At 40.3% G+C, this 15,605-nt stretch overlaps 1 protein-coding gene across 1 annotated transcript in view; it reads left to right on the top strand.

The window, feature by feature from the left end:
- The window catches only part of ACMSD (aminocarboxymuconate semialdehyde decarboxylase), an 81,946-nt gene that overhangs the window by 12,429 nt on the left and 53,912 nt on the right, over positions 1 to 15,605 (top strand). Inside the window, exons 2-4 of the mRNA XM_006834586.1 lie at positions 1,799 to 1,843; positions 10,837 to 10,933; positions 14,593 to 14,642. Of these exons, the coding sequence (XP_006834649.1) occupies positions 1,799 to 1,843; positions 10,837 to 10,933; positions 14,593 to 14,642 (192 nt within the window). The remainder of the gene's footprint in view (positions 1 to 1,798; positions 1,844 to 10,836; positions 10,934 to 14,592; positions 14,643 to 15,605) is intronic.

Raw genomic sequence — 15,605 nt, 5'->3', positions numbered from 1 at the left:
AAAAAATGGATAGAACAACCAGAAAGAAACTTGACAAAGACGCAGAAGAACTAAAAACATATCACTGACACTGACTGATGAACACAAAACCCAAACCAAAGGAATATACTACTGATGGAAACTCAGTGTACAAAGATTCAAAACCATTAAATGCAGGGGTAAGTCAAAAAGTATTGCTATAAAATGATAGAAACATTCATTAAACAAAAAATCCAACATGTGAAGCTATTGTTTCTCCACAGATCTTCCATGTTTTGTTGGAATAAACCAGGGCATGCATGAACTGAAACCCTAGTGACAATACTTTTTTACTTACCTTCGTATATAATGAAAACAGAAGTTTCATTAAACAGTTATTACTCTTACTACCTAGGAGACATTTTCAATAGATTCTATTCTGTTGTTCCATTCCATTCTATTCTGTGTTAGTTTGCGTTTCACAAGAAGCAGAGTTTTAGAGTCTAAGATAAGGACTTAAATGTACGTAGTTTACTTTGGAGGTGAGTCCAGGAAATCCCAGTAGGAGCATGGGAAAGTGAGAGCGGGAAAACAAGACAGCTAGTGAAGGGTTTGCTGTTGAGTCCGTTACCACTGGCAACCAGTTATCTCAGTGTTACCCAGCGTGAAGGATGGAGGAAGTGGTTGAGGGCTATTGGGTAGTGGACTTTTAACAGTTGCCAGTGGCAAAAAGGTAGATGCTGGCAGGTGAAGAACAGGGTTGCACAGAGGTAGTAAGGGGAGGGTACGGAGGCAGGGCACTGGCAGCATTTGTTACATGTCGTATTCCATACTTTTATAAATGGCTGGGTCACTATCAACTAACTTGGTTTCATGATCTACTCATGGATTGCAATGTTCTAAGACCATGTATCCTTAAGGGGGATCCTTCAAGTCCCATTGTGGTTCCTGGGTTGATTTTAAATGGTACATGGGCAATGAACTGAATGATAGTTTACATGGGAGAACATCGGCTTTACAGCATCGTTTCATTGCGCTGATTACAATCTCCATCATGCATCATCATTCAACAGTATTTGCTTCCTTTCCCTTGTTTTTCTTTTTCTTTTTGAGGGGGCGTGAGGGTGGGGAGATGTACACAAACTCACTTAGGAATATATAATAATTTAAATAACCAAAGGGCATACTCTGCAAGTCTGCCTCCTGGCCGCCAGCACTCAGTCCCTCTCTTTCCATGAATCTAGAGTCCTCAGCTGGTCCCTCTCTCTATGTCCTCATCTCTGCTTCCATATCTGGTGTCGCTGCTTCTCTGGATAAGGCCGTGCCTTCCACTTATGCTCTTCTCCCTTGATGGTCCTAGGGTCCTCTGTTTCTGGACTATAAGATAAACTACACACCCCCTTTTGTTACAAAACTTCTACCCTTATAGTTGTGACAGTTGCAATTAGTCATGATAACAATTACTCACTATCAAATCATAAGAATCTTATCCCCATCTCTTTTTACCAGACACGTCTAGGGTTGATTTTGTATATTTTGTTAACTTGGTATATTTGTTTTGTATATTTGTTCTCATTTTAAAAGATTTTGTATATTTGTTTTGTGTGTTTGTTCTCATTTTAAAAGTGAAATCTGTATTAGGAAAAAAGATAAAACTAGCACTTCTATGATATAAATGTTCTTTCTAAATAAATTTATTTGAGAGGGAAAAAAATAGATTGATTTCAGTGTAAATACCTGGATTTGGGGAAAATGGGAAGGTGAGACTAGAAAGGATGGCGATGAGGACCCCCTATCCTAAGCATATTGCTGTGCTCTAACTGTGCTTTTCCCCCTGCAGAGATTTGGCTATGGAGGCTGGGTGCAGCTTCAACACCACAACAAGGTGAGGTTCTCATAAATCACCAGTACTGTGGCCCAAGGTCACCCGTGAGCTTGTGATACTTGCCACATGCTGTCCCTCCGCAAAGCGAAGCTCTTCTTCTATTCTCTTATACATTTTGTAATAGGCAAGGAAATAGACTAGGAGTTCTCAAAATTATTAGGAAAAATGGGGGTAATATAAAAAAGCAGCACTTAGAAAGATGAAGCTATGATTTGAAACCAATATTAGCATGTATAGCAATGCCTTCAGTAAGTGACCAGGTTCTTTCCACAAGTAATTACAGTATCCCAAGGCCATCCAAAAGGAGCTCTGGTAGCGTAGTGGTTACGAATCTGGCTGTGAACTGCAAGGTCAGCAGTTCGAAACTATCAGCTTCTCCGTGGGAGAAAGATGAGGCTTTCTGCTCCCGTAAGGATTTACAGCCTCGGAAACCCTGTACAGGGTTGCTGTGAGTCGGAACCGACTCCATGGCACTTAACAACAACAACAACAAGGTCATCCAAATAAATAGAACAGCTTAGATTTGGTCATAAGCTGGAGAAATTAAACATCGGAAACCACTATTATTAAAGGAGAAGCCACTATTAGGGTTGAGTGTTATAAGAGGACAATGTGAGAGAAGGAAGTCTTGGGGCAAAGTGCTGTGCAAATAATGGGGCCTAGGAGTGAACTGAAAGTCCAGGCTGCACAGAGGTCAGTTTGGACTTTATTCTCCGAGGCTTATTGTGTCCTCACAGAGTTCAGGGAGAGCATTCCTAAACTCCCAGCTGAAATACAGGGAACTCAGTCCGACTCTGGAGGACTAACAGTCTGGAAAGACACAATTAACAGGCAGAGTGAATGCAAGTTAGGACATCCTTTGCACTTGGTGCTAAGGTTCGGACAGCTTATGCACCAAGTACAAAGGGAATCAGGGGACGGTCTCTTGGAAGAAGAGATGCCCATCCTGAGTCATGAAGCAGGGGTGGACATTTGCTCAAGGAAAAGGAAACCCATGTTCCAGAAAGGAGGGAAGTCATGGTGAGATTAATATGTGAGCTCAGAGCTCATGGCTGTGTGGATTGTGTCAGCATTTCTCAAAGTGTGATCTCCAGAGAGTGGAGCAAGACAGTGAAGTGAGTGGGTGTTCCCCACTGAATAAGGAATATACAGAAGCACAAACTGAGACCTCAGAACCCCAGATGGCAGCTGCAGTGTTGAAGAGCTGGGTGAGACCAGAAGCAGCAGGGAAGAAGAGTGAGGATGGTACAGAAGCTGGGCAAACGTACATTCTCACATCTGGGGTATTAGCACTTCACAGCCATTTTAGAATGAGTCTGGACAAACCTCAAAGAGGGAACAGAAAAAGGGAGCTAATCAGAATAAGCTGTATTCCAATTTTTTAAGGCAGCACAAATTGGCTATAGGAGTTAGCGGGTTCCACATTTGGAAATGTGGTGAAAGGAGATAGTCATGCTGTAAGAGAGTGCTTTTGAATCTTGCTCAGGTCAGACAGAGACAAGCACTAGGACTGGAAGCAACCACAATAGCAGCAGGTTGAGGGGAATACTTTGGAGAAACAGGCAACACAGAGAGAAATGGCTGGCTCCTTGCCCACAGCAGGACACTATGGGAGAGTCTACGTCAGGGCACTCCTGAAGGAAAGACATAGAGAGCTCCCTACCTTTATCTCAGAAAAGTTGCATCCCACTGCTTACATTACAGTCTGTGAGTAGCTAAACCATATCCTCCTTCCTGCACTGGCATGTTGAAGTCCTGAAATCAAGCATCCAGAACTCTTGAATCAGGACCAGAAAACAAACAAATAATAAAACTCAGGATAAGAGTGCTCACTAGTGGTTTTTAGGAGATTTTCACTGTTGTTGGGTTGATTCTGACGCATAGTGGCCATATAAGCAGAGTGGAACTGCTCATGGTGTTCCCAGGGGTACAAGTCTTTGTGAAGCAGGCTGCCACATTTTTCTCGGAGCAGCTAGTGGGTGCAGACCCCAGCCTTTCAGTTGACAGCCAGGTTCTTGACCACTGCATCACCAGGGAGCCAATTTGAAAAGTATACCGCCAAAAATGGAATGCAAAATTTTAATTAAAAAAAAAAAAAACCATAATGAAATGACCCAAGTTAAATAAAAAAACAGTAAAACACAAAATCACAAGAGAAGAAGAAGCAGTCAAAAGCAAAGCATGAACCATCGGAAAACTCCCCTCTAGAGGCCAGATAAATAGAAGGAATTAATCATTTCCAGACAATGTTGCTAAATAGGTTTAAGGAAAGCAGAAGCACACAGGACATAAACTAGTGGAGATCAAGAAACAAATGGAACAACAAAATGAGAGACTCAACAAAGAAACTTAAAAACATAAAAAAAGAGAAATACTGAAACTGAGTTAGAAACAGCAAGAGAAATACTCAATAATAGAGTTGAGTTGAACAGACAGAGATAGAATCAGTGAACTAGACGACAGACTAATTGAACATCAAATTTCAGAGAAATAAGAAAAGTGAACATACCCAAACAGTAATATGATATTCAATTAAGAAATCTAACATTAGAATTATTGGAATCCCAGAACACCATGACAACAATAAAGGCATAGAAACAATTTTCCAAGAGCTAATCAGAATTTTCCAAGAGCTAATCAGACCTGAACTGAGAACCATGCATCCACATATAGTAAGCTATACAAACCCAATTAGGAGAGACATAAGAAAATCAAATCCTCTCCATATTCTAATAAAAGTCTTGAAAGACAAAGGAGAGGATTCTGAAAGTAAAAAAAGAAAAATGCAGTCTAATGTGCCAAGGGTCTTTTTCATACTAATCAGTGAGAATTTCTCCCCAGAAATTCTAGAAGCCATAAGACAATGGGACAACATATACAAAATATTTTATCAAGATAATTGCCAACCAATAATACTTTTCCCAGAAAAGTTGTTATTCAAAAATTCCGAACAGATAGGAGCTCTTGGAACTGGCTACTATCAGAATTCTAACATCAAGCATGCATCCTGTGCCTCCGGGCATATCATCTGACATTAGCAATAGGAAAAATAAATATGTGGAAGGTAAATAATACACTACAAAATATCTATTGTGTCATGGAAGAAATTAAAAGGGAAATTTTTTAAATTCTCAGAATCAAATAAAAATGAAAACAGCATATCAAAACCTTTGGAACCTAGTAAAAGCAGTACTCAGAGGAAAAGTCGTAGCAATAAATTCTTACATTTAAAGAGAAGAAAAATTCCCAAAGAAGGAAAGATTCTGCCTCAAGATTATAACATGGACATTCTGACTTTGTACCTGCTAGCCCATACAGCTATATGAACCAGTTTTTTAAAATAAGTATCTCTCTCAATGTATACACACACATATACACAGGGGCTTAAGAAACTTTGTGAGAAAAATGGAATTAAAGATCATGAAATTTTTCCGTGAACTTTTTAAAGCCCCTTTGTATCTTGTTCATTTCCCTGGAGAACCCTGACTAATACATATACTAAAGTTTGGTATCCACTTCTTTATTCACTTACTAATTTTTATTGAAATCTACTCTGTGCCAGGCCCAGCAATTCAACACTGGGAACATAATAGTGAACAAGAGGTATGGTAATCAAATTCTAGTGAAGTTAACATGATCATTTTGGAAAATGAAGACCATCTAGTGACAGGAATATTCATTTGGAATGGCTGGTCAGAGATCTTGCTAAGACTTGGAGGACAGGACGAGAATGCTTAAAAGAACATTCCTGGATAAGAACAATAGTTGCAAAGGCCACAAAGTAGGAAATGGTTGAAGTGTTGAAGGAACAGAAAGGAAAGCAATGTGGCTGAAACATGGTACAAAGGAGACATGGCAAGAAATGGAGCTGGTGAAGTAAGCAGCAGGCAGGAAAGAGGGACTTGCAAGACAAGAGAAAAACAAAAATAAAACCAGTTGCTGTTGGGTTAGTTTTAACTCCTGGTAGCCTACTGTGTTAGGAGTCTGGATTTTATTCTTAGTACAAAGTAAATCCTTTGGAAGATTTTAATGGCTTAAAAAGACCACTCTAGGTGTTCTGTGGAAAATGGATAGATAGAGCTTGTGGAACAAAGTGGTGCAGAAGAAGCTGGAGTGGTAGACAGAGCTTTATCAGACAGGAACCTGGAGGTCTGATTGAGGCATTTGGACTTGATGTTTAAAACCATTAAAGAGTTTTAAACATCAGAATTTCTAGGGCAGGGAATTCTCACTTTCATCAAAGAGGGTCAGCTAAATGCTGATTTAGACACTCTACTGTACTTTCCCCCCATTAAATATGTGAGCCTGCTGAGCTGGTGATCTATGCTGGTCTCAAGCCTCCCAAAGGCAATGTGCCATATGAGTGGAGCTGATTGTGAGGCTACTAGAAAGCCCTACTTTTAGAGACAGGCTTCCTGTAGTTTCCTCTTTGTTTGCCTTAGCCTCCACATCTCAGACTATAAAGTGTTCCTCAGTACTGAATCTGAATGACCTTCACTTCATTTTATTTTAATGTCCAGAGATTACATAAATTTAGCAGATTTCTAAGACAAAAAAATAAGGAAAATGTTTTACAGTCACATCTACGGACCTACTTGTGTCCAACAAATTTGAATACAGTGGTAGTGGAACAGAATAAATCAGTTGATCTTCTCATCCCCTTTCTCTCAAAAACAAAACAGAGCCCAATCTGTAATTCCAGAATTACAGTGATTAGGGATTGGAGTCCTTGTACAACAACATACAAATGTCTACAAATACGTAAACTAGGCTAAACTCATGTCTTCAAAAACTGGTATAAAAGATTTGAAAGCTTTCTTTTTATTCTCCTATATTCTTTCAATGAAGAAATCTTCTACCTCCTCTGATTTACCTGACTAATTTACTTCAGAAATTCCTGTTCTCTGAAAGGTCTTTTCAAAACCTTTATCTGGGTTGCCCTACTTGAGTATCTTCTTGACCGTTGGTTCTTCAATGCCCCCTGGAACAAAGAGAGGGACATCTCATATTTGCTTGCTGCAGTAAAACCTTGCTCAGAGTGAACAGCACAACTTGTCCTTTGGTTAAATATAAAAGTATAAATAGCAAGCCTCTCAGGAACTGCATGGGCTGGGAGTGGAATTAGCCCCTGATGGTGAGAACATCTTGGAACACTACAACCCTGAAGGGTAGAGATGGGGCCCATTTCAAATCTATGGGTTGGCAGATCGGGTAACATACACTGAGTGTCTCTCAGGCCCTAGGAACACACACCCACCAGCTGCTCCTCAGAAACCCTAGATACAGGGTTATTATGAGTCAGAACCAACTCCACAACGCTTAACAATGACAAGAACATACACACACACAAAAAAAACACCATTTACTTCATTTAACGTTTCCACACACATAATTCTGCGTGATCCCCACTCACCTAGTGCCTGGTCTCAAAATAATGTCTCCCTTGCTGGAGAGGCAGACACCCAAATAAGTGAAGAGCATACATGTAGCAATAATTTCATGCTATATGAACAAAAGAGACAATAGAAGCAAAGTTAAGAGGAGGTGACAAATCCAAGTGGGACAATCTTCGTGAAAATAAAAAAGCCATAAAATGTTAAGGCTGGTGAACATCTAGTCCAGTGTTTGAAAATATGGATTGCAACCCAATAATGAGTCATAATATCAATTTAGTGAGTCAGGACAAACTAGATTACAAAGGAAAAGATAGGTCAGTGCTCATAGTAAGTAAATCCTCTTTCATTAAACTTTCAGTTTCTTTTATCTGTTAAAGAGATATGTCTGGGTGTTCTGGGTCACAATGAAAAATATATTGCTTAATGTGGGGTTACAACCAAAATAGTTTGAAAGTCCTCAATATATATATATATGTTGTAAGTCTTCAGTATACATATATATATGTAGTCCAATGCTCATATTTTATGTTTAAGATGAATTTTTCATTACAAAAATGTTTGAATAAATTATCCCTTAAAATCTAAGCCATTAATGAATAGCTATCGTCAACAACAACAAACTAGAAGCCATTAGAGATAAAGCTACAGTCCCCTTGAACTACCACGCCCCCCAGTCTCAAAATTAATCCCGATCCACAATGTGGTGGATATCTTTTCATACCTTTTCCTGTGACTTTACGTACGTATATGTGTACTCCTAGAAACTACCTAGTATTATTGGTTTATGCAGATTTTTTAAAAGCTAAATTAGATAGTTTCCTAATGGAAAACAGATGCTGCAGTCAAATTAGAATAATTTGAAAATAATTAATAAGGAGACTATTTATAAAGGTGTAGGCATGTGATTTCCAGTCAAGCAGCAGGTAAGTATATAGGGGAGACAACAATACTAGTGAGATCTGCGCACCATGGGATGGTCAAGCATTCACGATCAAAAGGGCAGCATTTACCTAAGGACAAAACTCAAAAGGACTATAAAAGAAGGCTGAATGGAAACAAGAATCACAGAGAGGAAGAGGGATAACTGATGTTACATGAAAGGGATTACTATTATTGAAATGAAATGAAGTGTAGGATTTGATGAATGTAATACTGATGATCTGCTCTGTAAACCTTCACTCAGTTCACAATAAAAAGTTAAAAAAAAAAAAAAAAAACTAAAGTAAAGGAGTATGTGAAGGAGCTCTGGTGGCACTGTGAGTTAGGCATTGGCAAGTTCAAATCTACAAGGTTGGCAGTACAAACTCACTAGCTTCTACATAGGAGAAAGATGAGGTTGTCTGTTCCTATAAAGATTTACAGTCACAGAAACCCCTATATAGAGTCGTTGTGAGATGGGATCAATTCAGTGGCAATGGGTTTGGGTTTGGGGGAAGCATGTGATGAATTTATAGAGGTAGGAAAGGTTTCCATTGTGCAGGGTCTTATAGGCCAAGTTAAAGAGTTTGGACTTTGGGTGACAGAACTTGAATTTAAGAACCAAGAGTGCCACAGGCACTGAGAATCAGACCCTGAGATGGAGATTAGCATTCAGGAAACTTACTAGAAAGTTCTGTTAGAATCGACACTAGTTGAAGAAAAGAGGAGGAAGCAGGATGGGATCAAGGAAGAAATTAAGCTACAAAGCAATATCAGTGGATGCCTCATCTGACCTACAGTGACTCTAAAACTGACCTTCAATTGTCCCAAGTTGAAGGGATCATTGAATTCCCTGTCAATCAGTTATCATAAGTGGATTGCCCGGGAAAGGGAGTGTGATGTTGAGGAGGTAACTCAATAAAATAATCTCCATAGGGGCTAACAGGTGAGGGCAGTATCAACCCCCAGCTAGAAGAGTAAGTCTTTTATTCCTTAAGAAGAATCTGGGTAATACATCCCACCATTCCCCCTAGTGAAGACCTTAGACTCACTTATTGTTGTTAAGTGCTGTCAAATCAGTTCTGACCCATAGCGACCCTGTATAGGGTTTCCAAGGAGTAGTAGCTAGTGAGCTTGAACTGACTACCTTGCAGTTCAAATGGCTTTGCAGTCTGGCACATTAACCCACAGCTCCACACCAGGACTCCGTTTAGACTCACTAGCTAACCCTTATTGTGTAGCTGTTGAACCTCAGGTACCCAGAGGGTTTGTGGTTTATGATAGTACGCAGGGCTCCTGACATCCATAGTATTGTGCTTTCCACAGCACTGGTTTTTCTGGCTTAAAAAAAAAAAAAATAGAGCTTTATCTGAAATAGGTTGTCTGCATGCTCATACTTGATTGAGGGATTTCTTTAAGAATTTAGAAAAAAATGGGGTTGGGTTTTGGGTTGAAAAATCAGAGTAACTTCCTCCAATTGTTTGGTTCTTGGCATAGTTCAAGATCTTGGTTGATTCTGAAAGTCAGAGTCAAAAACAGACTCTGAAAAAGCCTAGTCCAGCAGGAAGGACATGGAGATTCGTGAGTCTGATTCTCCTGCCATGAAATGAGAGCAGACTTCAGAATTTAAAAAAGAGAGGGTAGGAGTAGGAGAGGAAGACTGTTTAAGAAACTATAGTAATTACCTTGTGTCCTAGATCAGTATCAATTACAAAATAACATCCTTAGTTATTAGTAACTACTGTGGAGTCAGTTTCAACCCATAGCGGTCCTGTATAGGATTTCTAAGGCTTTAGATCTTTTAACGGGAGCATAAAGCCTCATCTTTCTCCCATTGAATGGCTGGTCAGCTCTAGTGCTTATCCTATGGAGCCACCACACTCCAGAGGTGTGGGAAATGACTTCATAGACTTGGGTTCTTGTCCCAGCTCTGTGCCTCCTAAGTCACTGCACCTCACTGACTCAATGGTAAAATGAATGAGTTAAAGTGACACTCCATTTTAGAGCATGCTGCCATGTTCTGCACAACTATTTAGGGGGTTGCCAGCATTAAAAGACAGTGTCTACATGTATGCAGCCATGACATCAAGTGGAAATAATCAGTCCAACACTGGATTTTATACATGCCTCTGATTGGCTTCATTGTCCATCTCCTTCTGCGGACATAGACATCAGTAGGTCATGTGCTACTAGACAAATCATTTACTTTTGCTTATACACTCTCAAATTTATAAGTAGTTCAAAAATATATTCAAAGATGTATCTTCTTTGTAAAACAAGAGGGTTGGACTAGGTAGTCTATCTCAAAGATCTTTTCCCGTTCTAAAATGTCATGGATCTAGATCTTCCTAGTCATTCAGTCATCCTCTTGAGTCCAGTAGCCAGAGAATCTGATCAACATTGTGACTAGTCATCCTCAATCATTCAGCCCAAAAAGCCCATGCCGTTAACCTTAATTACCCTGTTTCCAGTCACTAACACCCACAGAACACACCCTGCCAACTCCAAGTAAACAGAAAGGCATGAGGAAGAAAAGATTAAATCAATCAAACTTCAGAGGGAATTAAGTAAAATCCCTGAAAGCACTGGGAGCGAAATATATTCCTAAATATACTGGGAAGGGTCAATCCAAGTGAGTTGAGACTATCTTTTGCTGATGTGAAGCTTTCTCTGCCCCAGGGAGAAGCAAAGATGCTGAAAGATGGGAAGGTCTTCAGAGTGATTCAGGAGAACTGCTGGGATCCAGATGTTCGTATTAGAGAAATGGACCAAACAGGTACTTATGATGAGCAATACTACCCATGTTTGCATCTGATGTAAAAACAATGTCTGTCCTTTAAGTGCCACTAAACCCAAGGGCAGCTTCTGACCTCTTTCTCTGCCAGGCCAGGCTACACCAGAGTTGCTCAGGAAGGGGTGGGATCTTGCATGACAATGATTTTAGAATATAGATTCAATTTCTTTTTAAATTAGGGATACCCTGTTTTAAAATACAACCTTGTATCATCAAAAAGGTAAAAATGGTATTTCATCTTTTTCATTTTTTTAAGTTCAAATGTGGCAGTGCTAGTTGTTGCTGAGTTGGCTCGAGTTCTCAGTGAGTTTCTGTGAAATGGGCCACACTTCCTGGTCCTGTGAGGTCATAACCAATCCCAGCAGAACAGAGTCCACTGCAGCCGTTGTACTGCTCCATCTCACAAAGCTTTCCCACACCTTTGCTGATCCACTACTTCAGGAGTTGGGAACTTTTCTTCCACCAAAATTTAGAACATCATTCGAGGGCCATACAAAATCATCAACTTAAAAATTAGCCTGTTACACTTACTCATTTAATTGACCGCCCTCTAATATAATGACTAGAATGGTGGTTGCCTTGGCAAGGCCAGACGAAAAGATTTCAAGTGTGGCATTGTGGGCTAATGTGTCAGACTGCAAAGTCTTTGGAACTGCGAGGTCGGTGGTTCGAGTTCACCAGCTTATCCTTGGGAACCCTATACAGGGTCACTATGGGTTGGAATCGACTCAACAGCACTTAACAACAGCAACATATGGCCACAGACCAGACTTTCCCCACCCCTGCTTTATGTCAGTAAACATGATGTCCTCCTCTAACAATTGATCTCTCCTGATGGCCAAGCATGTCAGACAGTGTTCTGTTGTGATCCATAAGGTTTTCATGGGTTATTTTCAGAAGGAGATCACCAGGCCTTTTTTCCTGGTCTGTCTTGGTTGAGTAGCACTGCTGAAACCTGTCTGCCATGGGTGACTTTGCTGGTATTTGAAATATAATGGGATTGCTTCCAGCATCATGGCAGCTCAAAGGCAACCATGGTACAGCAAATTGACAGATGGGTAGTGGTCATTTGTGTAGTATTTGCTTATGATAAAGTCAATCAATAGAACAGTAAAAATGATAAATCACAGATTATGGATGCCAACAGCCTGCTTAGGCAGACAGTTGTTGTTAGGTGCCGTCAAAGTGACCCTGAATAGTGTTTCCAAGGCTGTAAATCTTTGTGGGAGCAGAAAGCCTCATCTTTCTCCCATGGAGTGGCTGGTGGGCACAAACCAAGGACTTTGTGATTTTCAGTCCAGTGCTTATCCTACAGAGCCACCATGTTCCCTTGGCAGACTTAGGATCCAGTCATTTCTAAAATTTGTATGGTGCACACTATACAGAAAATCCCCACTGAAACACACACAAAAAAATATTTGTCAGCTGTTTGTGGAAATGGTACATGGCCTGGGGAAATGTTGCTGATATTGTGTATGCCCTCAAGTCGGTTCTGACTCATAATGACCCTGTATAAGGTTTCTGAGAGCAGCTGGTGGGGTTTAACTGCCAGCCTTGCAGTTACCTTGTATTAAAAAATAATAATGATAAAAGTTAATATGTACTCTCAGAATCTCTACAATGAAACTAGAGTTGGATAGAGGGAAATCAAAAAAGTTTTGTTTCTGAGCTGAACTGTTAAGGATTTTTCACTACTGCTTTGCATTTCTTATCTTATACAAGGGTGCTTTAAAAATTCATGGAAAGATTCCATTATCTTTTCATTCCATTACCCATAAACATTTTGAAGCCTCCTCCTATATTTAAGGATCTCTGGTAGCATAGTGGTTACGAATCGGGCTGCAAACCTCAAGGTCAGCAGTTAAAAACTACCAGCTGTTCCGCGGAAGAAAGATGAGGCTTTCTGCTCCCGTAAAGATTTACACCCTCGGAAACCCTGTACAGGGTCTCTATGAGTCGGAACCAACTCCACACACATAACTACCACTACCACCTCCTATATTTAAAAATCAAACAAATTTCCATTATTTAAAATAACTTCAAAGACTGTCTAAACTGTGATGTGATGAGCACATTATGCTTTCCCCTGTGACTACCTGGAGCCCACCCTGTGATGAGCACACACACACACAAAAAAAAAAAAAGGTTTCCAGGCATGTGGAACAGCAGTGAAAAGGCCCTGGGACAGTAAAGAGCTTTGAAGAACAGGAAGGAGGCCAGGGGACCGAAGTGTATGGGGTCTTCTAGAACATCGTCAAGTCTGGAATTTACTTGTCTTTATTTTGTTGTTAAGTGCCGTCAAGTCAGTTCCAACTTATAGTGATCCTGTGTAGGGTTGTCGAGGAGTGGTTGGTGGGTTTGAACTGCCGACCTTGCAGTTAATAGTCCAGTGCTTGTCCTACAGTGCCATGCATATAATGTGATGGAAAGTCCTTAGAGAATTTGAGCAAAGGAGTGACTTGATGTAAGTTTTAACAAAAAAAGAAAATGATCAGGTCATTAAAAAACTCCCAATGAAAGAAAGTTCCCTCTCAGATGGCTTGACTGGTGAAGTATACCAAACATTCAAAGATGAGCTGACATCAATTCTACTCAAGCTATTCCAGAACACAGAAAAGGATGGAAAACTCCCTAATTAATTTTATGAAGTATATATAACCCTGATAGCAAAACCAGGCAAAGACATCATTAAAAAAAAAAAAAAAAAATCAGGCTTTCTGGCTAGGTAGACACTGGTGGAACTCAGAGACTGTGTTCTTTGGTAACCTTCATGTCTGTAACTGAATGTATTAACCCCAAGACCCAATTTTCAGACAAGCAATAGATAGATATATTGGGGGGACAACAACAATAGTGAGATACATACACCATAGAATAGTCAACTGTTCAAGAACAAAAGAGCAGCGTTTACCTAAGGACAAAATTCAGAAGCGTGGAGAAAGAAGGAGGAATGGAAACAGGAAACACAGGGAGGAAGTGGGATAAGTGAGTTGCTTTGAAGGAATTGCAATCAAGATAAAACAAAGTGTATGAATTGTTGGATGTAAAACTGATGATCTGTAAATCTTCATTCAATTCATAATAAAAAGTAAAAAAAAAAATAGAAATTTAGGTAAAGCCTACAGAGCTTGCTGGTAGAGTGAGTGTGAGTATGAAAGGAGTGAGTAGCCCCGTCAATCTGGTAGCATCTCTCATGAACACCGCAGCTACAGGAGCTGAAGATGAGAGATTCTAGGCATCGTGGATCTGGATTATGGAGCTATACCCCTGGCAATCCAGACCATGAGACTCTACTCAGGCCCACTAAGAAGTTGAATTAGAGGTGTGGGGCATAAGGCTGATCAATTATTTCTGTCATAACCTATGATAGGAAATCCTGGAAATTTTGGCAGAGAAATATTTTGTATTAAAGAAAATTTCACAGGGAGAGTAGATTTCACCCTTGAGAAGAAGGCCAATTATTTTTTCTTGAATGTTCTCACTTTTGTCTAACTTTCCCCCTCTCTTCAGGACCTGGGCTGAAGAACGAGGGAGGCTTGGGAGAGAGGACCAAGGGGGTTGCGATGAGGGGGACAGAGAGTGTGAAAGAAGTTGTGTTGGGCTATTTTTCTCACCAGCTTTGCCTTTGTGTCTGTGTTTAGGAGTGACTGTACAAGCCCTTTCCACAGTTCCCGTTATGTTCAGCTACTGGGTAAGTGTGAAACCTCTAGTTGCCTAGCAAGTAGAGGTCAAACCTTGATGTGGGGTCCACTGAGTTCTCCTGAGTCTCCTCCCCTTTAGAGATAAGTGAGGTCCTTCAGTCTCTCACACTGCAGACGTCTTCCAGGTCCATCTTTTTAGCCATGCCATTGCTCTAGACCTGCATTATCCAGGACAGTAGTCATTAGTCACATGGTACTATCACATGTGGCTAGTCCAAAATGAGAAGTGTTAGTTTTAAATTTTAGTATATTTCCAATGAACAATGCAGTTCTAGACCAACCACAGTCCCCATCAGGAGTAACCTGTCTGGTGGCTCATTCTTGTGATGCCAGGTAACTGACAACAATTAATGCTGAGTTGACAATGATAATAGCCGACTATGTTACCTCCCAAGAATAGATACAATTCACAAAGGTATTCCTGGATTCAGATGCTTTTCCCCGAGAGTAAATCTCTAGAGTGCTAAAAAGTATTAGTGATACAAATTATTAACCTGCTTAACTGCTAACTGAAAGGTCGGAGGTTCAAGTTCACCAGAGATGCCTTGGAAGAAAGATCTAGTGATCTACTTCCAAAAAGCCAGCAATTGAAAACCCTGTGGAGCACAGTTTTTCTCTGACACTTGTAGGGTCACCATGATTCAGATTCAACTCAATGTCAAGCGATATGAGTAGAATTCAAAGTTTCAGGTATTATCACAAACTTGTGGAGAAACACTTTTGTACAAGGGGTGGGAATGAAGATAGGGATAATGGTATACTGACACCCTTTATATTTAGCACTAATGGCCACTACTCATCTGTCAGGGTGTCGTACTGTGGTGGCTTGTGAATTGCTGTGATTCTGAAAGCTATACCACTGGTATTTTAAATTCCAGCAGGGTCACCCATGGTGGACAGACTTCAGATGAGCTTCCAGACAAAGCCAGACTAGGAAGAAGGAGTGACAAACT

This window comes from Chrysochloris asiatica, unplaced genomic scaffold (genome assembly GCF_000296735.1).
Source record: "Chrysochloris asiatica unplaced genomic scaffold, ChrAsi1.0 scaffold00012, whole genome shotgun sequence".
NCBI lineage: Eukaryota > Metazoa > Chordata > Mammalia > Afrosoricida > Chrysochloridae > Chrysochloris > Chrysochloris asiatica.
This window is presented reverse-complemented; position numbering and strand designations above follow the sequence as displayed.